The sequence below is a fragment of the Lycium barbarum genome, chromosome 5, assembly GCF_019175385.1.
Source record: "Lycium barbarum isolate Lr01 chromosome 5, ASM1917538v2, whole genome shotgun sequence".
NCBI classification, from domain to species: Eukaryota; Viridiplantae; Streptophyta; class Magnoliopsida; order Solanales; family Solanaceae; genus Lycium; species Lycium barbarum.
In genome coordinates, this window is record NC_083341.1 from 136,184,732 (window position 1) to 136,211,545 (window position 26,814).

At 35.3% G+C, this 26,814-nt stretch overlaps 1 protein-coding gene and 1 long non-coding RNA gene across 2 annotated transcripts in view; one reads left to right on the top strand and one right to left on the bottom strand.

Moving 5' to 3' along the window:
• Positions 1-4,058: 4,058 nt before the first annotated feature.
• On the bottom strand, positions 4,059-6,855 carry LOC132639876 (F-box protein CPR1-like). Its single transcript, XM_060356263.1, has 3 exons — positions 6,702-6,855; positions 5,540-5,748; positions 4,059-5,219 (listed from the first exon to the last, which is right to left on the bottom strand). Exons 1-3 carry the CDS (start codon positions 6,853-6,855, stop codon positions 4,059-4,061), a joined length of 1,524 nt encoding a protein of 507 aa, XP_060212246.1.
• Positions 6,856-14,173: 7,318 nt separating this feature from the next.
• Positions 14,174-26,814, top strand: part of LOC132641762 (uncharacterized) — a 38,269-nt gene continuing 25,628 nt past the window's right edge. Inside the window, exons 1-4 of the long non-coding RNA XR_009582962.1 lie at positions 14,174-14,337; positions 14,669-14,749; positions 14,890-14,934; positions 17,406-17,475. This is a non-coding gene — a long non-coding RNA (uncharacterized LOC132641762). The remainder of the gene's footprint in view (positions 14,338-14,668; positions 14,750-14,889; positions 14,935-17,405; positions 17,476-26,814) is intronic.

Here is a 26,814-nt window from a genome sequence, read left to right on the forward strand (position 1 = left end):
TTGAAAACACTAGTTGACTCGTTCTAATCTTTTAAAATGCTTAAACGGAAGTTGACTCACGAAGAGTTGATAATATTGTTAACTAGAGCTAAAGACAGACTTAATTAACCAGAAAAAACAAATGGGAGTCTAAGTAAGTTTAGCTGTATTTTCTGGGTTTAATGCTCTAATCTGTCTCATTCATAAAAAGAAAACGACATCTGAAAGCAGATAGACCAACATATATAAACAACAGCTTATAATGCTATCAAAATATTATAGAAATATATAGAGTCTTAAATAAGATTTAGCTGGATAATTGCGCTTGGCTTAACTACAACTCAACCTACAACTTTGTGATTATCCCAAATACATAGCCGCCTTTGCCGTAATCACGAATTAGCTTTTATTTGTATGTTATAAAGGGATTAATTTCACTCTGTTTACTGACAGTACAAAAGTATTTGTATCATTACCTCAAAGATAAAGAGATTTTACACGGTATAACGGTCCATAATTAGCATGTCTAGTAACCTTCAAAATAAAGTAAATAACTTGCCATAACAAATTTTATAAGTTATTAATAGCATAAAATTATTTATATTGTCCGTGTATATGAAATAACACCTTTGAAAGTATTTGATAAGATTCACTTGATTACAAAAGAGTGTAATGCTAACACGGGGGTAATTATAATAGTATTAGTTGAAGGTTAAACTAATACATTAGGGACAACCTAGGTTTGAAGCTCCAGAGTTGTCACAGTGGGATCCACCATTACGAAATAGAACTACAAAACAATAGATTTTTTTTTTTTTTTGTGGCTAATTTTAGTTCATTGAGTTGTTAATGAAATAATTGATCTTTCAGAACACTAAATAATTAAAAAAAAATCTTAGGTGGTCTACGACTCGTGCGTTCTCTAACATTCTCCAATGCTTATGTCATGCTAGCTGTAGATCTAAACCATAAAGAAAAAAACTAGTAATAACTTCTTAACAACAGAGTACTTTCCTTTTATTAAAGTGAAATTAACTTAATAAATAATCTAGTCATTTGACACCTAAGTGTGCGATTTGATGCTCTAACGATTAATGGAGTGAGTGAAAAAGGCTAGAATTTAGATCCCGACCAAGGCAAAATAAAAAATAGGAGACTTATTCCCATTTTCTTGAGTCTTGATAGATAAAGTAACTCAATACTCGTGCTGAAGGGAGATAGCATATATCCGATAGAATAATCAATGTGTGCGTAAACTAAGACGTTTACCACACTAATAAAATCCACTCATTTGATCAATAACATTTGCTTAGGATTAAATATATTCATAGATTATTCTCGACTTTTATCCTTCTTCCTCCTAGTTTTTTTTATTTATTTATTTATTTTTAGTTACTTTAGCTTCTGCAAATTAAGCTACTCTAATTTCTTTTGATGTTACAAATTCGTCAGCGCAATTTACAACCAACTCATTTGGGCCTAAGCTACAGTAACTTGATGAGTCTATTTGGACTTGGCCTGGTGTGAGAAAAATTGAGAGAAAAGCCCAGACAATAATGAAAGACTTCCAAGTCCAAAAAAGGTATATACTTTTCGAACTAACCACTTTTCGGACCAGCTTTGAAAAGTGGTCAGTGTATGAAGGTTCACTGAAAAATACACACTTTTAATGCAGAAACAGTGAAACACCATGTATAGTGTAACAGATTTCGAACTTAAACAAGTGGGGGGGGGGGGGGGGGGGGAATCAGGATACTGTCGTGATTTTGTTTTTATCCATGAAACTGTTTTTGAACTAAAAAAAGTGATAGTTCATGATTAAAGCTGTAATAAATAATAGATCTTGACTCATAAGAACTGTCAAAACGGGTCAGCCCAACCCAAGTCTCGCGGGCCAAGGAATTTGATGGCTGGGGCGGGTTAGCCTTTCATTTGAAAAGGCCTTAAAATAGCAGCCCAACCTAATCCTAGAAGGGCCGCGTGCTAGGGTGGGCTAGCCCTTTATTTTTTTCCAATATTTTTTAAAAATAAAAATAAAAAAATTGATACCTTATATATAAACTAGGTTTGCTCATTTGGTAAGATTGTATAAGAGTGGGAAATTTTTTGATAGTTTTCACACGGAGCTTTTATGTTTATGAGAAAAAATACAATTGAAGAAATCCAAATTGCATGTCCAAATAAAATTTTAATTTTAAATCACTATGATTTCAAATTACTAATTTGAATCCCAAATCCTATGCCCAAATCGTTTGATAGTTGATGCCTACATTCAATTTCATCAACTGTTCTTTTAATCTCGGTAGCTTTCTAATTGTTGTTGCCTGGTTGGAAATTCCTTAGTCCCCTGGTAAAAGAAAACAAATTTAGCAAATCATTTAGTTAGCTAAGCTCAATCCAAAAGGCTTAGGGATAGAAATTGGGGCGGGCCGGAACGGAGCAAGGAAAAATCTTAATATGGTGGGGTAAGCAAAATTTGAGATAGGGTGGGTCAGGGCAAAACGTAATTTTTGATGGAATAGGGCAGGGCAAGATTCAGAAAATGCCATGTGGCTATTTTGATGACTCAAACTTATCGATCATAGTTTCAGGGGTATATTAGAGCCCAAAAAAATATTAAGGGTATTTGTGAGTCATTTTCAATATGTTAGGGGTATTTTTTACCCTTTCCGTTATTAAAATTGTTTGTTTGATGAACACGTACTAAGCCAGTAGCGGTTGTAGACAATTGTGGTGGTGGTTGCCAATGGTGAGTGATGGTGATGATCGATTGAGATTACTAGTGTCACAGGTGGTAACTTTTCAACGTTAACTTTAGGAGTTGAATACCTGAATGGTCACTCAACTTATAATAATTGTCAATTGGCCACCAAAGTCACTCAACTTTATTTTATTTTCAAAAGTCATTCAACTTTGCCTAGTTAGCTTTCATGGTCATCCAACTTTGCCTAGTTGGCTTTCATAGTCATCCAACCTTACATAGTTAGCTTACACAATCATTTTAGCTGAAAATACAATTCTTCGTAGCTATTTAATAATCTGGCAACTCAAAACTTTTAGAAAATTATAAATTAAAACTAATATTAGATTTATTTAGGATCAAACCCATCCTAAATCCGTCTCAATTCTTGACTCGACCCGCTTAAAATGAGTTACTATATAAGATAACCCTTAATAACATTCACCTAAAAGAATGCGATGACTAAATGTTATTAAGGGCATCTATTGTTGTTAATAACAATATGTTGAAAAATTCTTACCTCCTGAAACTATTGCTGTTACCACAACATTCGAGTTAGTTTCGTGTAAAAATTAGAAAATGATAAAAAATTCTCAAAATAGGCCATATCTTTTTTTTTTTTTTGGTAGAAAGGATATTCATACATTATTATTACTAATAATATGCATCAATACAGGCAGTATGGCCGGCATGACTGCTAGCTATATAGGAGAGAAAAGTAAAGCTTTTGCGACGCTATATAGGATAACCCCAAAGTTTAAGTGTGCAATTGCGAAAAGGGGACAAGTACAAGGGGGATATTATGTATTTTATCCCTATAAAAAACTTAGAAGAAGAAAAATGCAATGCAAGAAAAGAAAGGTAATACTCCGCCCTTTTTAATTATAATCTACTGAATTCGCTTAACTTGCTCTACTTTTATTTTAAAAGCTTGTCTTATGCCAAGGATGCAATAATCTTTCAACTCATTAAAGTCTTTACTCCCTTGTCAATGTTTAGCGGTTTAATTCGAAGGAAAAAAAAATCAAGAAAGTATGTCATTCCCACATAGTAGTTTGTATTGAAAGTTGAGCATCGCCCAATTCTAGTTAAGTACATACAACTAAAGAAGCAATAACAAAAAATAAAAAACAAAAGAGGTGAGAGTTCAATCACTTCTTCATTAGTACAGAAATTGCTTATGTCACCTCTCTTAGAAACATGAAATAAGCAAAGCCAACTACATTGGGAATTACATTCTGAAACACAAAACTAACAAGCTAATTATTTTTTAAGAATAAGATGCTGTAGCCTGTAGCATGACTTCCCAAAAAAAAGGTGCTCCAATCATAATCAAATACTAAACAAGTAATTTGGGAGAGATCAAGCTTTCTGTATAGCAGAATAGTTGTTTGATGAAAGCAGATCCAGGCAAGAATCGATATGGTAAAGCAGATGCAGCAGATGCAGGCAACAATCGATATGGTCCTTTGGATGTCCTGTACTCAGTATATCTAGCCCAGTTGAAGTAGAGTAACACTTCACCATCTGTAAACCTACATATCGATATCGGTGTGGCTGACAAAAGTTGGGTCTCTTGAATAGTAAATAATTCAGTCCAAGATTCCTCGACACCGTAGTCTTTCATTACCCATAACTTAAACGTGCCCCCCTCCGTATTACGATAATTACAATGAGCACAAAGCATTCCTTCTAATACTGAAACGCCATATCTTAACTTGTTGTAAATATTACAAATTCCCTCTGGCAACGGCATCTCTCCGTACGCCTCATTTGATATATTCAATGAAGCGATGAAATGCTTAGATAAATTATCCTTGATGATCCAATGAAATGCGCCATGAACAAATGCCAAAGAGTTCACAACAAATACACTATCGTGAGGGCGACGAGGATGGTTATCAATTTTATAGCCACGAGGGTGGTTATCAATTTTTCTCCAAGAACCACTCTTTAGTGCAAAGATTTTACAGGGTGGGTTGGAACCATAACCCCTACTACTTTCAATCCTAAGAATCTTATAGTCATCACTAGTTGAGTCATATCCCAATCCGTAAGCGCTACCGAATGTTCGTGGAGATTCGGGATTCGGAAGTACTACTGATTCATTTGTGGAAGGGTTCCACAGCAGATAGTCATTTGGAGACCGAAGAAGAGACAAGCCATCGCCGCAGCATACTATGAAATAACCGCACGGTTTATCATTTGAAGGGCAACCAAGTTTTTGTACATCAACCAGTTGGACCGATGATACAGAAGAACAATAGAACGACATCGTACCAAGCCACTTATCATGAGAAGTCGGGCAAACTTGGCCAATAAGAAATCTTTGAAAATTTTGGTTATTCTTGGCATGATTCCAATGCTTTGTTTTAAAGTAGGGTTCAGAGATTAATGACCTCCAAAATTTTGAAGCACATTTGAATCGAAGAAGCGACCGCACAGGTAACCTGCTGAGGATGTCCACAATTATTACATCTGGGAAGTGGATTTTCATGGCCTAGATAGGACAAGACAAGTGCTTTAGTAGTACACTACAATTATTTATAACGTAGTTAAAGGGGAAAAGGAATTGTAAGGGCTCATCAAAGGTCTGAAGTTTGACACCAAGAAAAATGGGAGCATTGCCCGCAGTAGTCAAAAGCACAAACAAACTAAAAAGGAAACCATTTAAACAAGAGAAAAACCATATGTTAGAGATATGGATATAATAAAGTAGGGATATTGATAGAGTAATAAAGCTTGAAGTCAAAATTCAGTGAAATAGAGACCTTGTAAGGCATAATTAAACTCAAATTGTAGCCTAAAATTAAAGCTCACCCGATCGGCATCCATCTTCTTTGTGCTTGTTGATGGATTCACAACTATCTTCTCTTCAATTATATTCTTTGACGGAATCACAACTATTTTCTCTTCAATTATATTCTTTGACGGAATCACAACTATCTTCTCTTCAATTATATTCCTTGACGGAATCACAACAATCTTCTCTTCAATTATATTCTTTGACGGATTCACAAGTCTATTCTCTGCAATTAAAAATTTGTGCTTTAGCCACATATAGACATACTAATTTCTAAATTAAAAGATGTCGTTACCATTTATAAAGGGAGAATACCTAAAAAGATGTAATAAACTCATCTATTCTAATCTTTCAAAATATATAATCTATAATGAAATTTACTTTAACTAAAGAAAAATTTAATAATTGAAGTCCTTTGTCGGAGAGTTCGAAAAAAACAACAAAAGCTAAATATAAAATATAATGTTGTCCCTGGAAATCAAACCTAGCATGCTAGAGACAATTTTGAACACTCTGGACTGCTTGAGTTAACCTTTTGCCTTTGTTTAGGATATTCAAAAGTTAATATATGTACATAAACACAGAAAAGCTACTTTATATATACAATGTAACTTTTTGCCGACCCTCCCAACCCTCTAAATCCAACCCTGCCTTTGACAAGAGCTTAACTCCTGGGTAAGCTTCAATGGCCTTTTGGTTAATTGGTAGACTAACAGGTAGATATTACTCTATAGTAATAGATATATTTGCTGCAAAGAAACAAGAAAACTCTTTCTCATAAATTTCGCTTTATATATTTTTGATATATCAATACTGACATAAAGGAGGAGCAGAGTGCACACGGTTATAAACTAAAATAATAAAACTAACTTTTAGTAGAAGTAGTCTTCTTCAATGATTCTTAATCTTTATCCAACTCTTGTTCATATCCTTTCAGAATTGTACTTTCAAATTCCGACTGAAATTGATTATGATCAGAATTCCGGTGCACGCAAATTAATATTAGTAAAGTTTTTAATTAAACTTTATTCCATATGGAATTATATTTTGAAGGTTATAAAAGTCGTTTAATATTTGAAAGATATTTTGGTGAAAGCAACATCTATATGCGTGCTTTTATAATAATATAGACATATTGTAAATAGAAGGAAGAGAAAAAAAAGAGACGAAATTATTCACCTTTGTGAATTTGATTGGGATGTAGTAATATATTCTTGTTCTTCTTTTTTGATGAAGCAAGCAAAGTTCCAATAAAAGAGCAGCCTTTACATGCAAGAACAGTAAAGGTCATAATTTGTAGTACTGATTTGAAAAGCTTAGCCTTTTCTTCCATCTCTAGAGCTTACGTTTTCTCTATTTGCTCTGATTAGATACAAGAAATATGGCGAAGTCTTGTGGTTGTATGGAGAGTTATATAATCTCCGTATAAAGAATAAGGTTACTAGTGTAGTACTTATAATGCATACAAAAAGTAGTTTTATAAATTGAATAAATCACAAATTTAAATACTTTGCCGAGTACTTTTACTACTCCCCATATTATCGATCATATGTTCGATTTCTTGAAAGCCCTTATACGTCGTGAATTGTTCCCCAAGTCAAAATAACCTTTGTGTTTTTCTGTTAGTGTGATAAATTATTATTCAAAAAAATTATTAATTTAATTTTTTAAATTCTGTTAATTATGTTATGGTTTGCCTGATGTTTTTATCATATTGGGATTTTACTTTTTTCTTGAAGGAAAGACGAAGAGATTACCATAATTGAAATTACTTTTTTCTAAATCTTCCATATTTGAGTAATTCCTTTTTTGGAGGAAAAGTTTTAGAAAATCCTTCCTTCAATAGCATCACAATGAAGTCACTAAAGAGTCTTGTTTAGGGGGAGATTATTCTCTCAATAGATTTTATGTTTGTTTAGGGGGAGATTATCCTCTCAATAAGTTTTATGCTTTATATTAGATTTTCAATATGTAGGTCATTTGACTAAAACATATTATAATATTATGTTTTTTAGTATCATATTTTCTTTATACTCTGATTTATTGTCGTTCAAAGTTTACATTTATAAGTTTTCGCACGACACCCTATTATTTTGATCCCAACAAATTATACAAAAATTATTCTATAACATGCAATCTATGTTAATTAAAAAAGAAATGTTAATTCAGATAAATAACTATAACATGCAATTCGAATCTTTGGTACACACAGTGATGAAAGCTATTTGGATGAAGCTATATATGTACCAAATCAAAATTTAAAATCTGCTTTGAAACTTTAATCCAATTTGCAAGTCTGGAAACCTTTATAATAAAAAACAATATTCATGGAATTTGGAATAGATAGTTGAGGAATGCATTTCCAATAGTTATAAGAGATTCTGTATTTCCGACCACGCAATATAACATCATTTGGTTCATGAGTCCTCTCCTGTTGTTATACGGATTGGATATATGGCGCTTCAAGAAAATACATGTGGAGATTGATCTGTTTGTGAGAGAATCACTACTAAAAAAAGGGATTTTTCGATCAAATAATTTCGACCTCACTTTTTGGTGGAAAAAAAATCGACCACATAAGGTCAAAATTTCCAAATTAATTTTTTTATTATTTTCTTTAGGATTTTGACCACATGGGGTCGTTTTTTTATGAGAATATGATTTCGACCTCATGAGGTCGATTTTTTTTTTGTGTACAAATAATAAATGAAAAAAATCATTTTGCACAAAAGTAAACTATATAAATATAAAATAATTAATTAAAAAATTTAAAAAAATCAAATTTCGACCGCATGAGGTTGAAAAAATTAATTCAAATCTGGCTTAATTTTTTCGACCACATGCGGTCGAAAAAGTTCAACCGGAACCATAATACCCCTAGAAAAAATATTTTGAACCAAAATACCCCAACAAAAAAAAAATTACAAAACTACCTATAGCGCAGTATTACTGCGCTATAGCAGTAACAGAGACGGAGCCGTTAACTGCTATAGTGCAGTAAATTACTACGCTATAGTGCCTAAACGGAGCTGCTATAGTGCAATAAATTACTGCGCTATAGTGGCTTTGTTTTTTTTTTTTTCCAGCCCTTTTAGTTAACCCTTCTTCCATTACACTTTTTAACGTATTTTGACCATAGATTAATCCTGCTTCGCGACCTCGAAACATCAATATTTTATATAGAACCCTACTTATTTTTGTGTGATTAATAAGGTAGGATCAATACATCAAGGATACGCAAAAGTTCAGATGACCATTTTAGTGGCTGAAAAGTGCTCGAACGCCATTTTCGTTTGAAGGTTCGGCGACATTATCTTGAAGTTCTTTGCGAATACTTAAACTTGTTCATCAATAATTAATCAAAAGTTTCTCAAAATGACAGCATTCATACAAAAAAAAAACTTAATTAAATTGCACCATTTATTCATAACCTTGAGTAGATGAAAATACTTAACATACTAATATTCTTCATAACAACTGCATAATCATAAATTAAACTTAAAACTAAAATCACAACATTCTTAATCATCATCAGAGTACAAGTCCTCAATATCGTCCTCAGAAAAATATTAGCGGTTTCTTAAGACACATCTTTTTTCAGTAGCAGTTAGTTCTCTACCAGTTGATGATGCTTGTTCTTCGACCAACTTTAGCATGTAAAATCTACAACGTCTTGCCAGCATTCTGTTGTTTTAGTTTCTAATCCTTTGCACGGCAAGCTCGCAACTTTCTAGACCTACTTGGGGCATGGTTAAGGAGTACCTTGTTGGGATTGGAGCGTTGAGATTTTCCAAGTCACGAACAAGACGTTCTGATTCGACAAGCCGATGTGACCATTCTCGACGAAAAACCGCAATAATATTCCCGCGGATCTGAATATTTCACACTGCAGAAATCATCATTACGCTCTATAAGAAGGTGGGGATTTAGCTCATCTAGTTTGAAATCACTGGTATCGCTCGAAAAACTACTATGATTTGAACTTTCATCATCACTGCTATATTTGGTTCTTTTGGAAGGAGTAAAGACCAAGGTGAGTTTCTACTGCTTGACATTGAATAATATGGTGTAGTCTATTCATCGGACATTTCACAGTCCGAATCCCACTTGGATATAAATCTTGTGCTACCATGTATACCATATTCTACCCTATGGTAACATATTTGCATTCGATTGTTCTCTTCGCGAAAACGATTAACAGCCAAATTAAACTCTTTTGGAGTTTCGCGAGGCATTGACATAGCACGTTTTTTTAAGCGTTTAAGCTCTACTAACGCTAACTTGTGCTCCAGTGTTTTAGCTTCCCTAACACGCCAATCCCACTCCTCTCTCATTTTATTATTGTATTCTCGATTGAATCTGTAGTTAGGGTTATTTGAGTAATGAAAATCATCATCACCTAGTTCCCAGGTCCTACCCATTGCTTCAAAGATGTTTGCTGGAGTGACGATATAACACGATTAATATCTCTAAATTGGTCAAAAAATGACATCTTAACTCAATTTTGTGTGGAATGTTGTGTTTGTAACAGTTATTCGTCAAATTACGTTATATAAAGTTTGATTCGAATTATTTTGACAGGTGAGGTGATGTTGGTGCAGCCGCATAGTGCAGTAAAATCATGCGTTATTCTGACACAATGCCTCAATAACACATTAATTTACTGCGTTATACTAGTATAACGCAGTAAATTAATGCGTTATGCAGTACTCCATCCATAATTTGATTTGACGTAACACTGCAAAACACTGTAATTGCATGCATGCGTTAGTCCTATTAATACCGAGTTCGTATAAGGCAAAAAAAAGCATAAAATTCTAAGTTTCAACTAGTTTTATCATTCTGTATTCCTCCTCAGTTATTCAAAATATGACACATGTTTCAAGAATTAAAGTTTCTTTATTCTGGGACGGACAAATTATATTCGAGGAAAATAATTTACGCTACGATTCTCCCCCAAAATACCATGTTAAGTTTCCACTTGACTTAAAATTCTCAAAACTACTCCAAGCCTTGTATAATAGACTACAAGTTAGTAGAAGTGATTTTGATCTAAGTATAATTGGAAAATATCCAGTGTCATTTACGCCGCAAGGTGTAACTAGTTATGGATAGTGGTACATTCAAGACGATGATTCTTTGACTGATTATTTGAAGGCGCCATATGATTATAGGCGATGCATAACTTTAAACGTCCTTAAAATGTATATAGAAAAGGTGCCCATTAATCGACTTGAATTCATGGCTAGGGCTCCTCAGGAAGCTCGAAATAGACCTCCTCGTGAAGCCCCGTCTATAATTCAGGCCGAAGTCACTCAAGCGGAACCTACTTATCAACACAATTACCCTGACATGAGACCTATGAAAGCATCTTGACTAGCCAAATGCCTCTGGATAGATTAAGTCAGCAATTTGACGGGCAGTGGTAAATATTCATTTTTTACAATATTATTATTATTATTATTATTATTATTATTATTATTATTATTATTATGTGTAGTGGCACTTGAATGCTGCTAATGATGTCGATTATATTATTTAGGGGTTATACACCTGATATGGATCATATCGGACGGTCTCCTCAATCGGGATGGAGGAATCAAGTTGGAACATCCTCAGCCTATCCAACAACTCAAAGCGATGGACCTTCCTCAAGTTTCGGTGCAGTTGATTACTATCGGTACATCTATTTTTTTAACATCAATAGTGTTATTTGATGTGTAGTAGTTAAAACATCCTAATTTCTAATGTAGGGAGAATGTGGTGGTTGCACCAAATTATAGGCAAATGACTGCTATGGATGGTCCGGATTATCCGAATTATATAGTGACATCACCCAGCGATAGTGAGGAAATACCTAATGCGGAGGAAAGTGACGATGAGCAAAGTGACGATGAGATTGAGGTTGGAATTAATCCTCAACATCAAGTAGAACTGTTGCAAGACATGATGGACAGTCCGGCACACGAGGAGGAACTGAATTCACAGCAACCATTTTCAGCTCAAAAAAATCATTGCAAAGGGCTGTTAATATTTATTGCATCGAGGGGATGAGGGAGTTTAAAGTTGACGATTCCACACGAAAAGTTTGGCGATTGGTCTGTAAGCGAAAATATCAAGGCTGCGAATGGATGCTTCGTGGTAAGGAAACTGCTGAAAAGATGTGGACTATTTCAAAGTTCTACACAAAACAGACCTGTGATATGGGTGACCTCCCAGATGATCATTGCAATCTAGATACTAATTTGATTGTGCGTGTATTAGTTGCCGACATTAGAAAAAACCCAAGGTATCCCTTTCGCCTAAGTTTATTTTATTTTTGGTGTTAATATAATGTTCGTCGTTGTTACATGCTGATATTTCAACTTTTTCAGGTACCCTATAAAAGATTGTATTACAGCCATCCTGAAAGTATATAGCAAAACTGTTACTAGGAGGAAGGCGTATCTTGGGCGTAGGCGTGCACATGAGATAGTCTACGGCAATTGGGAGGGCTCTTTCAAGAAGTTGCCGAGATACATGGCGGCTCTACAACACTTCAATCATGGTACTGTTGTTGAATGGAAGCTCAAATCGAAACCTGGTGTGCCCGCTCATATTTTTGATTTTGTGTTTTGGGCATTCAAACCATGCATTGATGGTTTTGCTCATTGTCGGCCTGTAATATCAATTGATGGAACACATGTGTACGGGAAGTATGACATAAAGCTGCTAATAGCAGTTAGAATGGATGCAAATAGAGCTATATTCCCTCTAGCTTTTGCAATTGCAGCTAATGAGAGTATTAGTACGTGGGGTATGTTTTTAGACTACTTAAGGCAACACGTTATTAAGGATCGCATGGGAATCTGTGTGATATCAGACAGAAATGCTGGCATATTGCACAATATGTTCAATTTGCAGGGGTGGCAGCCACCGTTTGCCTACCATCGTTATTGTTTAAGGCATTTGAAGGCAAACTTCCAAAAGGCATATCAAATCCCAGCACTTTGCAATTGGATGTGGGCGGCTGCAACAGAGCATCAGGAGAAGAAGTTTAACCTGCAGATGGACATTATTAGGCGGGCGAATGAGGAAGCCTTCCACTGGTTGAATGCAATTGATAAAGATAAATGGACATTACACCAGGATGAAAGTAGGCGATGGGGTATGCTGACAACAAATAGCTCTGAGTCATTCAATGGTTTGTTAAAATCTGCACGTGGACTACCTGTCACCGCAACGGTGAGAATGACATTTAAGCAGGTTGTGAAGAGGTTCGTCACTAGATCAAAAGAGGCCAAAGCATATGCAACAGAAAGTCTAAGATGGTTGCCAAAACCGTCAAAACTGTTCGAGCACCACAAATATAAGGCTCAGAAACATGACCGGATGGAGTACAACCCTGCAGAGCGCATATTTGAACTCACAACAAGTGTACACCAAGGTAAAGGAGGTAACGTCCACACAATTTGTGAGATTCCAAGAACATGCACATGCGGCAAGTGGCAATCATATCACATGCCATGTTCTCATGCCTTCAAGTGTTTCATCACAATGGGAAAGAACGCCTCCTCGTACATGGCTGAGGAATATACAGTTGAAAATTATGCAAGAACGTATGCTGGAAGGTTCTACCCACTTGGCAATGACAGTTATTGGCCACCGGATCCATTTTCAATGGTTGCAAATAAAGCATTTATCCGTAAATTGAGAAAGAATGCATACTCGCGTATTCATAATGAAATGGATGTTCCATCGGGGAGATACACTCGAAAATGCTCATTTTGCAATTATGTTGGTCACGATAAGCGCAAGTGTCCCTTACGACATAGTGGTCAAACTACATTTCGTGATGGAAGTACCTCTCGTGGTGGAGGAAACTTTCGTGGTGGAAGTACCTCTAGTGGTGGTGGAACGTCTAGCGGTGGTGGGGGAAGATCAACTCAAGGGCATTAATTGATGAATGTTTTTAAGATTTTTTCTTACTTATTTAATTTATGATTATGCAGTTATTTTAAAGAATATTAGTATGTTAAGTATTTTCATCTACTCAAGGTTATGAATGAATTGTGCAATTTAATTAAGTTTTTTTTTTTTGTATGAATGCTGTCATTTTGAGAAACTTTTGATTAATTATTGATGAACAAGTTTAAGTATTCGCAAAGAACTTCAAGATAATGTCGCCGAACCTTCAAACGAAAATGGCGTTCGAGCACTTTTCAGCCACTAAAACGGCCATCCGAACTTTTGTGTATCCTTGATGTATTGATCCTACCTTATTAATCGCACAAAAATAAGTAGGGTTCTATATAAAATATTGATGTTTCGGGGTCGCGAAGCATGATTAATCTATGGTCAAAATACGTTAAAAAGTGTAATGGAAGAAGGGTTAATTAAAAGGGCTGGAAAAAAAAAACCACTATAGCGCAGTAATTTACTGCGCTATAGCAGCTCCGTTTAGGCACTATAGTGTAGTAATTTACTGCGCTATAGCAGTTAACGGCTCCGTCTCCGTTACTGCTATAGCGCAATAAAATACTGCGCTATAGGTAGTTTTGTAAAAAAATATTTATTGGGGTATTTTGGTTCAAAATATTTTTTCAAGGGGTATTATGGTTCCGGACTCATAAATAATACTCCCACACAGGCGATGAAAATATTTCATCTCCCCCCGAAACTTTCTCTTCTCTTTCAAAAAATTTTACCCTCTCTAAACTCATCTTCCAAAAAATTCCCACCACCCCACCAACACCGGCGTTCTCCAAGTAGGCGACGCCGTCCAATTAACCCACCGGAGTATCCACCAGCCGCCGCCGACTGAACAGTGAGTTGGGTTAGTCCTTTTTTTTTTTTTGGTTTTTGTTTTTCAATCTCATTTTATCATTATTAGTTGCATTACTTTGTATAGTTGTAGTTTAATTAGAAGATTTGTTAACTTTATTGATTGTTCAATGTTTGTTTTAGGTATTAGATGATTTAGATAATATTTCTTTGTTTGTTTTTGGTAAAAGATTCAATCTGGTATATGAAATTGACCCATTTACTTGTTTGGAAATGAAATGGGTTCAAATAGTGATACACAGTTAGATGATTCAAATCACCTCTCACAGGTAGATGTAGTTGATTGAATGATTATATAATATTTGTTTGCCTTTTGTTTTCAGTTGAATATATTGTGAAAAAAAAATATGGGTGAAGGAAGGGACAGTCAGCCACCAGCCGCCGCCTACTGAACAGTGAGCTAGGTTAGTCTTTTTTATTTTTTTGGTTTTTGGTTTTCAATCTCATTTTATCATTATTAGTTGCATTACTTTGTATAGTTGTAGTTTAATTAGTAGATTTGTTAACTTTATTGATTGTTCAAGTCCTTCACTTGCTTTAACAGGTCCTGCATTGCTAGTTGATGTTCCGAGAGACAAGAACTTAACTGGTAAATCTCCCATCCCCTCTCATGCTGAATGTCTCTAGGATGATAAACTCTCCTATTGGATCAATTATTCCACATTATTGTCTTAAGTAGTTCTCAATTTGCCATCATATCAGTTGACTTGAAATTGTTGAGCTAAAACTTTTGCTCTGTTTTTACCTTGCATACAATATGCTATGTGCAACAACTACGAGGAAGAAATACTCTCTGAGATTTGAGTGGCAGACGAGTTGTTTGCATAAGTTTATTGGCTATATATGATCATACTTTTGTTTTCTTTTATTCAGCCGATGTTATGCAATCCTTACATATCCCCAAGGGAGTCAAACGAGTACTTTTCAGGACACTAAACACTGACAGGTAATTTATAGCAGTATCTTAGAACTTTGCTTAAGTTTCATGTTTGTTGTTGATCGAAGTTCCATTCTTCAAGATTTCTCTAAGTTATATGTAGCTTCTCCTTTCTTTTTTGGTTGTTGTATATTATAGTGAAGTTGTTGGAAGTTTTGTCACGTGTCACTGTTATGTTTTGTGTTTTTATTTGCTCTTCTCATTGTTAATAGAATTGGAGTATCTCCAGAATTTACAGATTTTACCAAATGCTCAAGGAATCTGTTTTGTGGTTTTTCATTTGAATGAAGAGTATTCCACTAGCGCCATAACCAAAGTAGCTCGACGGGTAACCAGAAAACTTACATTAGGGGGTCCAACTTTAATTATCAGAAATCACCTAGACCCTTTAATATTTTGCAAATACACCCCTACATCATTAAGCTTGATCTTGAGATACCCTTTTAGCGGCTTGCTCAAGACTAACCTCTTTGATAAGTGATGCGTCGACACATTTTTCAAAATTAGTGCCGCTTCGAGCAGTTTCCTTCAGGTCAGGTTGTTTATAATTACAAAGATAAACAACAGACATCTATTAATTTTTTTAATCCTTACATCTGATTTAGTACTCTGAAGGAAATTTGGCTCTTTGTGAGTTTTCGCATCTTTATGTTTGTTACTGTTCTTTCTTTGTGGTATTGTACAAAGAGGGTTGTCAAATGTTAAGCGAAGTTCACGCTTTTACTTCTTGTTCAAGTCTAAATTGTTGGCCAATGCAAGAGTTAAGCTTGTGTGGGGTGTGATCAGTTTCTGCTTCTTGGAGCATTGTTTGGATTGTTGATTTAATCCTGAAAGTTGGAAGTAGAAGTTGAAAACCAACTAGAACATAGCAAAAAATTGCCCTTTGACCCTGGACAATGTGCCTATACAAAATGTAGATCTTGGATTACTCTTCCAAAATCTCCAGTAGATAGATTGATGAATTGCGAGAAACATAATGAAACTCACAGCATACCTGTCAAAAAAATAGAATAAATTAAACTAACAGCACATTCTCTATCTGTTTATTTTGTAGATCTATTTGTATCTTCTTTAGTTTACTGTCATACCATGATCAAGTTGTTACTGGAATGGCTAAACATTTCAAATAGTATCTTAATCACGTGCTCTCCACACCAAACATCCATGTGGAGCCCATTTGTTGTTTCTCATGCGTTACTCATGCATTACATAGCCTAACCTAATGTTGATGGATTATACAAAGTAGTGTTACTTACCTAAAAAGAATGTCGGTTACAGTAGTGTTCAACTATAAACAGTATACTTCGTGTATTGTTCAACTATAAACAGTATACTTCGTGTATTGTTACGCCTCTATGGTCAAGAGGATTCCTCTTTTTTATTTTATTTTCTTGTGGCACCTTGCTTGATTGACACGGTTGCTATCTCCAACTACTACCTTTTTTGCTTAGACCTGACTTGGTGTCTACATTTGGTTTCTGCATATAATCCACGTAGCTCATTATTACCTCCTCTTTTATGGTATCTAGAGTAATAAGTGAAAATTTTCCCATAACTTGCACTTTCTTGTGTGCTCCTTACCGGATCTTTGGTGTACATATACTTTGTCAGTTACAAGATATAACTCTACATGAATCTCATCAATACTTTATGCTTTGTGTCATGAGTAAGTGGAACATCATGCAGCAATTCATATAAATGCTTGAACGAGTATCTAATTAATACAGATGCATATATATATTTGTATTATCTTCTCCCTGACTAATATCCGAATTTTCTATTATTGATATAAGGAACCTGGATTAATTCTACTATCTTGTTTTATCTTGATTTTTAGTCCGTGTGTATCATGGTTCACGTATTTTTATTATCCTCATTTATTTGCCCATTACTGCATTCTGTTGACAAATTTCATTGCCCATAATTCATCATAGTTTTCCCATTTGTTGCCCTCAAATTATGAACTCCCGTACTTTGACTTTGTCCTAAGAGGCTTCTGTGTCTTACTGTCTTACGGTTGCAGTTCAACTAGAGTAAATGAGTGATAATCTAATTCCTGGTTTACCCTTAAGCATTATTGACAGCTAGAAGGATTCATAACTGACATTTGCTTTTCTTTCCAGGAATTGATTACTTATCGGTTGCTGCATTGATGATTTGCTTCCTTCCCATCATGTTTTCCTGAAAAGCAGGGTAAGTCGTTGTTATACCCCATTTTAACCGGGTTGAAGTAGAGTACAACATATTGGTGATTCCTGTTTTTTTTTTGTTTATTTTAAGGAGTCGCCACCTAATTATTTATGGTGAATTAGGACACCTAAAGTTAATTAAAGTAATTATCTAAAGTTGATTTTATTTTAAAGTCTACGAAACAAAAAAGATCCTAGGTACGGGTTCAACTAACCTAGAGGGAAGGTATTAGGCATCCTCTAAATTCCATTAATAATGGTTAATCCGACCGGACTTAGAGTTAATTAATTAGGCTAAATTCACTTCGGAGAAAAGAAATAATTTGTAACCATATTTCGAAAAAATGATTCCTGATCAAGAGTTGAAAAAGAAAATAGAAGAAAGGCCTCAGATGTCCAAATACGTTTTTTTGCATAAGAAAAGTAGTTAACCTTTAAAAAGGGACCAGAGCCAAAACGTGGTTCAAATTGAAGGTGAGGCCACTATTATCTGTATTATTTGAAACAAATGTCATTTTCAAATGTAAGACTAAAGTTGATAGAATAAACCCACTAACCTTCCTTAAATTAAATGAGTGAACGAAAATACGAAAAACATTTGTCTCGATTCATTCGAAACAGATAAAGTTTTGAGTAGAGAAAGCAATTAAGAATTAGAGTAAAAATCGTGTTCTTGACTAAAGGCAACTTATAACTGGTCAAATAACTGTTAATTAAAAGAAAAGACTCTACTCGATCAAGCAAAGTAAAACCATTAGCAACTGATTACCACAACACAAATAAAATTGCAGTCACACCAGCAAACAAGCAATATTACGGAATAAAATGAGACGAATTAAAGCCATATTTGGCTACCATAGAAGAGTAAAGTTTCAGTGGTCCGCCGTTTGGCTAACCACTCTCTTTGTTTTCTGTTCGGATGAATGTCGAGAGGACGAGAGTTGAATAGGAATGCGCATGCAAGGTCCGAATGCCGCATAATCTCAAAATGAGACTATTTGGATAATGAGTCTTTATGGAGACTCCATTTCGCTCCGAAGTGTACATGTAAAGAAGGAGAGAAAAATAATTAGCAGCAATTCATTGTCCAGGCAATTTACGAAATTATCATACATGGCAGACTTGACTATCTAAACTAAACAAATTAACCATAGACATAGCTTTGGACAGAAGATGTAAAGCCTGCTTCAAGTAAAGCTAACGTCTAAAAAGGCATATGGATATTTCAACCCACCAGATTTTGTATTAGGGAGACAACTCAAAACATACTGGTGTAAGAAAATTACTTAGTAATTTATTCACTGATTTGTGAGAAATTAGTACAAAATCATGATTAATTGGAAATACTAAAAAAAACAACATTTTCATTCAGTAAGACATCCTCTAAAAAAAAACATATCTAGATACTAGTACTAAGACAGTAAACTTAAACATAACCTCTGATATAGTGTTCATGATTAAAGTTTCCAGCAAATAGGAGTTCGGAAATATCCGCGAACAGAGTATCCTTTCGGTTCGAAATGGCAAACCATCGTAGGAAAAATGAAGACCAAACTGAAGGATCTAAATCATGATTCCTATTATGCATTTATACTCAAGATAACTTCAACAGGATTAATAAAGAAAACGTCGCTAATGCTGTGATTAAAACTGTTCCTGAATTGTAGAAAGATGTTACTGAATTGTGGAAAAATATTCATACCAAGTCACGCACAACAAGAAGGTTTGTAAATTCTTTGGGACACAAAGGAATAGTTTCAAGAGATCAACAGCTAAACTGGGCATTTAGACCATTTTATGCAGGAACCTCAACTGGATGGGATCAGCGTCAACTGATCGCATTTTTAAAACAACCAATCTTTAACCTAAGTAGGAATCTACCAAAAGAAAAAAAGGGGAAATCATTCTAAGGGACCAAACTTGCAAACAAACAACATAAAGGGGAACGAACGGATACGCCAAAAGCCATGTTCAAAGTCATGTTTTATTAACCACCCCTAAGATTCGAACAAGGACAGATCTGGAATTTGTTTCCATTCTACAATAAAAACCAATTCAAACTATACACAGTGGAAAGAGAAATAAAACCAATAAACACTTAAGGCAACTATATCCAACCAAAACCAAATTCATGCTCATACCATCATTAACCTATTCACACTTAGCTAGTGATTTAATGTATCCTGCCCACTGTTGGAAAGCGAAAGAACTTCCAAATGTATTGTTCCATGGATCATATTTTCTCGAAACCCAACTGTAGGAATCCAAACCCGACTTAAACAGAACACGCCGAGCCTTAAGCTTATATCGAATTTAAACAGTCCCAATTGACTAGTCCTAAGCATACACAATATGCTTGATATCTACTGATCAACAGAAACCAAACAAATACATAAATGTGTGCTAAACTAATTAGACGAAGCAAGAATGACAAACATATGACTTCATACTTAAAATTTAACCTAAAACATCAACAAATATATGCAAACACATGCTGAAACAAGGACACACAGCAATAATAAACATAAAAATGTGCTAATATCTAAACCAATCTAACAGTAACAGTAAGCACAGATTTGAGAGAGATGGTAACAACGAGACATCAAAACATGATTTCTTTTATGCGAACATAGAATCTGAAACTGGAGAAGAACAGGTCGTAATAGAATCGGATTTTACCTGTTCGTGGTGCAGTGAAGTGAGGTATGGAGGTCTCGGATTTATGCTCGAACTCAAACGAACCCGAACCCGATTAAAGTAACTAAAGTTTCAAAACGAAAAATGAAAATAGAGTAATTGTTGGTCGCGGCTAAAGTTCACCGGAAAAGGAAAAATCAAGTGTGAAGATAGTTGGGTCTGTGTCCCTCCAAAATACTGAAAATCATTCCTCTTTCAAATGAATAATTCTTCTTCATTTATAGAGTGAGGAGAGAGAGGAGCGTATGAGAGAGAAGAGCGGGGGACAGAGTAGACAGAGGCGTGGGGGACAAGGGGAAGTGGAGAGGAGCGTGAGGAGAGAGGAGAAGTGGAGAGAAGGCGGGTAAGAGAGATGAAGATAGAGGAGAGAGGGAGCTGAAGAGGAATGGGGGTGTCAGCTGAAGGGTTAGGTTTTAGGAAAATAAATTTGGGTCGGGTCGGGGTGTTGGGCTGGACCGGGTAGGGAATAATGTGGGCTGATTATTTGGGCTTCATACAGATTGGGCTCAGTCGTTTGGGCCATTTATTTGGCTGAAAATATGGTCATTCTTCCTTTATTTTAATTATTTTTGGGCTTTTAACTTAATAACTAGTACAATGTATACTATGATAATTAGTGATAATATGTAAAAACAAATACTTGATAAAGTATAATTAATTTAACGAGGACAAAGTCCGAAAATAAAATGATGACGAGCCATTTAAAATTTGTGATAAAGTAATACTAGTAATGTTGATAGTAAAATAGTGAAAATTAATAGTAGTGAAAATAAAGTGTTTTGCTCGTCAATTAATTTAGAAGCCCGAGTAAATAAATTGAAATAAAGGAGGGACAAAATTGGGTGTCAACAGATGCCCCTCTTCGACCGGAGATGATGTAAGAGTCTTCGGGCGAAGAAGTTGACGTAGTAGCCAATTTTGTTCCGACCAATAAATCCGAACTTGAGAAAATATGGGTTCGGAGAATTCGTGGAAAATATTATGAGGGCAGAAGGAATTATGGTCGAACCTGTTGAGAGAATGTTATTTATGAATTTATAACTTTGCAAGGGTTGTGGACCGGTGATGAGAATGGAACATATGCTTATAGCCTCCTAATTATAAATGTGGCGCGAAACTCACCTATAAGTAGGACTCTACTAGACACGGTGTAAATTCTCCAAAAATGCCCCAGTGTTGAGTTATGGAGACACTGGGATATAGAAAAGGATACGAGATTTGTGAAAAGAGTTAATTGAATAGAGTCTTAGCGGTGTATAGAAAGAATTTTTTTGAATAACCTACGTATCACATGTTTGTGGACGTAGGCGGAGTCGAGCTCGAGAGTAGATCTGTGACCTTTGCTTATGAGTTTGATATTCCTCTTCAACGTATTTTCCCCAGTTCACTGCGTAAGAGATAAAGTTCCACGTTGCGCTGCATCTCTGTAGGTTGTATTTTCTGTCAAAACTGAAATTCATGTCAAAATTAGTAATAAAGTCTGGGATAAAGTTGAAAGTGTAAAACTTATAAAGAATGTAAAAATGATAATAAATATGAGCGCGAGAGTGAGGATGAAGCCGTGTGGCTTATAATGAGGCCGTGTGGCCGAATGTTGTCTCTGGTTGTCTTCAGGGATTTGAATGAATGTGTGATGCGTATGACGAGGATGTAATAATATCTCCAGTTGTATTTGGAGATTTTAATTATAGTAATAAGGCCTCCGGCTATCTTCCGGGACTCGATGATAAATGATGTCTGCGGAATTTAAGGTAAAGTCATTAAAGTAGGTAAAGTGGATGGTAAATTAAAGCAATAAAGTAGAGAGTAAAGTAAAAGTGTAGCCGTTTGGCTTATGCAGATGAGGTCGTGTAGCCATGTGATGTCTCCGGTTGTTTTCGGGACTCGATGATATGATATCTCCAGTTGTCTTCGGAGATTTGATGAAGATTCCCGTAAAGTACGGGGTAAAGTCGTAAAGTGAATGATGTCTCCGGTTGTCTTCGGAGGCTCAATGATAATTCCTGTAAAGTTCAAGGTAAAGTCGTTAAAGTTGGTAAAGTGAATGATAAAGTAGAGAGTAAAGTCATAGTGTAGCCGTCTGGCTTATGCATATGAGGCTGTATAGCCGAATGATGCCCCCGGTTGTCTTCGGAGACTTGATGAAGATTCCCGTAAAGTTCGGGGTAAAGTCGTAAAGTGGATGATGTCTCCGGTTATCTTCGGAGGCTCAATGATAATTCCTGTAAAGTTCAGGGTAAAGTCGTTAAAGTTGGTAAAGTGAACGATAAAGTAGAGAATAAAGTCATAGTGTAGCCGTCTGGCTTATGCATATGAGGCTGTATAGCCGAATGAGGCCCCCGGTTGTCTTCGGAGACTTAATGATAATCCCTGCAAAGTTCAGGATAAAGTCGTTAAAGTTGGTAAAGTAAATGATAAAGTCATTGGTAAAGTCATAGTGTAGCCGTCTGGCTTATGCATATGAGGCTGAATAGCCAAATGATGCCTCCGGTTATCTTCGGAGATTTGATGTTGATTCCTGTAAAGTTCAGGGTAAAGTGATTAAAGTAGGTAAAGTGAATGATAAAGTAATTGGTAAAGTAAAGTGACGGTGTAGCCGTTTGGCTAATGCGGAAGAGGCTGAATAGCCAAATGATGCCTCCGGTTGTCTTCGGAGGTTTTATGTTGATTCCTGTAAAGTGGAGGGTAAAGTGGTTAAAGTAGGTAAAGTGAATGATAAAATATAATTGATAAAGTATGGAGTAAAGTGATAGCATAGCCGTTTGGCTGATGATGTTGACAGTATCGTGACAGGCCAAACTAATGACACGTAATCCTGATTTAATTCGTCTTCAATCTCGACAACCTACAAAACAGGTATATTTGTTAATAAAGTCATAAAGTTATTGTGATAAAATTAAAGATAAAGTTGGAAATAAAGCCGTTTGGCTTTTGAGGCGAGGCCATAATGAGCCAAATGATGCTTTTTGGCCCTGATTGATAGACTGGACTGTTGATCTCGCGATTTTAGGTTCCTGCACTCAAAAAAAAATTCTTAGTTTAGGAGGGGGAAGTTGATTCGTGTTGACTCGAAGCTTGACGTTGTTGGTGCTCCATTCGTCTTATTTGTTTGGATCTTATGATCTCCGTTCAAGCCTCAGTAGATGAACAGTAGTGAAACAAATGAAAGAAAGTATTTCATTTGAAAGGTAGGTATGTAAGTATATGTATAAGGAAATGTAACTATATGTATATAAGTTGTGAAATATATATATATATATATATATATATATATATATATATATATATGTAAATGTATGTATGTAAGGAAAGATGTAAATATATGTATGTAAGTTGTAAAATATTTCTGCCAGCTTCAAATTGTGACACTTCTGAAACAATTGAAAACGTTATTCGTCTATAATACTTCCTGTCTAGTAGCCTTAATATTGTCGATATCTAACTCTAATCTTTCAAAATATGCCCCAGTTTTGATTCAGAAGGGTGTACTAAACCTATGTTATGGTGTGACCGAACCTTATATAGGTTGCCTACGTATCCCTCCAAGGGAATCAGGTCAGAACGTAGTTCATAAGGGTATATAAAATGGTTTGAAATTTTCTAATAAAGGGACCGAACCCGATGTGGATTGCCTACGTATCCCACCGAGGGAATCAGGTCAGCGTAGTTCTGTTATGTAAATGGCTAAAAGTTTGTTGGATTTCTAACTAAATATGACAGTCTGTATGTTGATAGCTTGCGAATCCTACCGAGGAGATCAGGCCATGTGTAGTTCTCCTTATATAAGGATTTTTTTGAATTTTCTGTTATAGTGCAACCGAACCCTATGTGGGCTGCCTACGTATCCCCACCGAGGGAATCAGGTCAGCGTAGTTCGTATCGATTGTTAAAGGAAAGGTTGCAAACTAGGCTGTCTAACCTAATGTCGTCCTTTGATTTCTTCTTGACTTGATAGCCTTCATGCTTATGTCATTATCTATCGGCTATTTCAATTTCTTCCAAGTGAAATCTTGTCTTGTCCTCTAGTTTTCTTTGTTACTCTCTCGAGATGTATGTTGTCTATTTTATGTCACAATCATAGAATTGGCAGTTTTGATAAATAAAGTAGAAAATAATAATAGATGATTAAGGAAAATCAGAAATGCATTCACAGTTTTGGCAATTAAGTTTTCAAAAGATGAGGCGAAGCAACAAATGTCTTGAGCGTGATTCAAACCTCAATTTTAAAATCGTGCTATTTCAAAAGTTTTGTACATGTTCAAACTACCAAGACTCCTGGAGTAAGAATCCAATTCTTCGAAGTCTCTCCTGGTTTGGCATCCCGGATGGTCGGTGTCTCGGTGTCGACCCGAATCAACTCTTTTTGGGGATATAAGAACATAAAAATGCAAAATGATGTCAGTCTCATAACATATCTAGGTAAAGTCATGATCACATAGAGTCAAGTAAGTCATGTAGCAAATAATTCATCAAATAAAGTCAAACAAGTTTTCAAACAAATGTAAACGAGTATATCAAACCATAACGCGTCCTAATATGCATGTGACCTCTTTGTGCCAGAGGTAGGCCTAACGTTTGTTTGAAGGGTAAAGTGTGTCATAATACGTCATCCCGTTGCTTTGATTAATTAAACAAATTCTATTTCCCCAAAATAAAGTACAAAAGTAGTGTAATATTTATTACATGTCAAATGAATACAACATAAAGTGTTTCCTAATCTAAGTAAAGTAAATACAATTTCCTATGTCTAAATTTCAGCTTCGTTTTGTGATGTCATTGATCTTCGTCATTCATTGTACTCCAATGCAAATCCACACCTGTCATAGAAACGTTAGTCATTCCCTCCCTCCTAAAGTTTAATTAATTAAAGCAAATAGTCAATATTTAGGCACGATTATCCTTCAAACATGCACATAAAGTATGCTTAGTGTCACTTGGGGTTGTGAACCCACTTGGACGTTTGGGTTGTCATACCCCATTTTAACCGGGTTAAATTAGAAGTACGACATATTGGTGATTCCTATTTTTTGTTTATTTTAAGGAGTCGCCACCTAATTATTTATGGTGAATTAGGACACCTAAAGTTCATTAAAGTTATTTTCTAAAGTTAGCTCTGTTTAAGGTCTGCGAAACTTAAGATTCTAGGTAAGGGTTCAATTAGTCTAAAGGGAAGGTATTAGGCACCCTTTAAGACCCATTAATAATGGTTAACCGACCGGACTAAAATTTAATTAGGCTAAGTGTAAATGTAATATTATAGGAAAGAAAAATGGTTTTGTGAGTATTGCTAAAGTTATAGATAGGCATGTAAGAATGCCATTAAAAATAGGACTTGTAGAAAATAGTAATTTACGTAAAAGAGTTTAATTATAAATAAACTAAAAGAAACGGGATGTGTAACGTTTAATGTAATTAGAAAATAAGTTATGTCGACTAACAAATTAGAAGAATTATTGTAGGATTTACATCGGTAAAATTTTAAAGTTTTACGGTATTAAAATATGACGAAATCGTCAGAAATTGAGGAGAGGATTTTAATGTAAAAAGAGAATGATCCAAGTCTTCATTATTTTAAAATATTTTGAAATCAACATGATTTGTTTGGAAGATATGGTTATTATTTAGCCCTTGGCGTCCTTTCTTGGAAAATCATTTCGTTTAGCCAAAATACGTAGTCATGCTAAGATATTACAGATGCTATAAATAATTTTAACATAAAAAAGGGAAATGAAACCCATGGAGCTAATTGTTAGTTTTTCTTTGAATTAACTACCCATTACCAAAACTAAAACCCACTAATTTATTAAAGTTCATCTAAATTAAACAAGCAAAGTGTTAGTCGCACAACACAAATTAAATGCACGAAAATAAAATAAAAATAAACTAGAGGAGCAAATAAGTTAAATGAGCTCAGCCCATTTTTGAAGGACTGCTGCCGCGTTACTGTTGCTATTGGGCTTCGGCCCAGAATCAATTTTATATACTGCTGCTGAATGTTGTTCCTGTCTATTGGGCTTTGGCCCAGAAATTTGTTTTTCTATTTTTGGTTGCAGACAGGGCTGACTCGAGAAGAGGATTCCGCTGGGCTTTGGCCCAACACCAAATGCGGGAGATGACGAGTCGCTAGGACTCATATGTGATAGTCATGCATAAAATAAAGGAAAAGGAATTAGTATGTAATCAATAAATAAGACTAAACAGGTATAATGTAAATTCAAAAAAAGGCCAGTGGATTATGTATATATTATGTATATTCAAGTATATCTCGTGTATACCCATTCATAGGGATATTTAGAAGGTTAATATTAGAAAGCTTTTGCCCCCGTCTTCCCGATGTTGCACAAGTTCTAAGGGATTTCGTGAATCTCAGGCATAGCTAACACAGGGGAGGGTTCGAACTTGATCCATAATGACCAACTAATCTCCCCATAGACGTATTAGTTAAATATACTCTCTAGACATACACATATAAACGCAATCAGAAATAGTATACTTTCAATGTACAAACACATAGGATTTTAAAGTGGGCACAGAATCATCAACTCATGAACATTCCTATAGCACACCAACAGAATGAAATAGACTTCAAACTTAGGCCGAATATTAGTGTGAAACTTAATACACGAGAATTTCAATTGCACAGCTG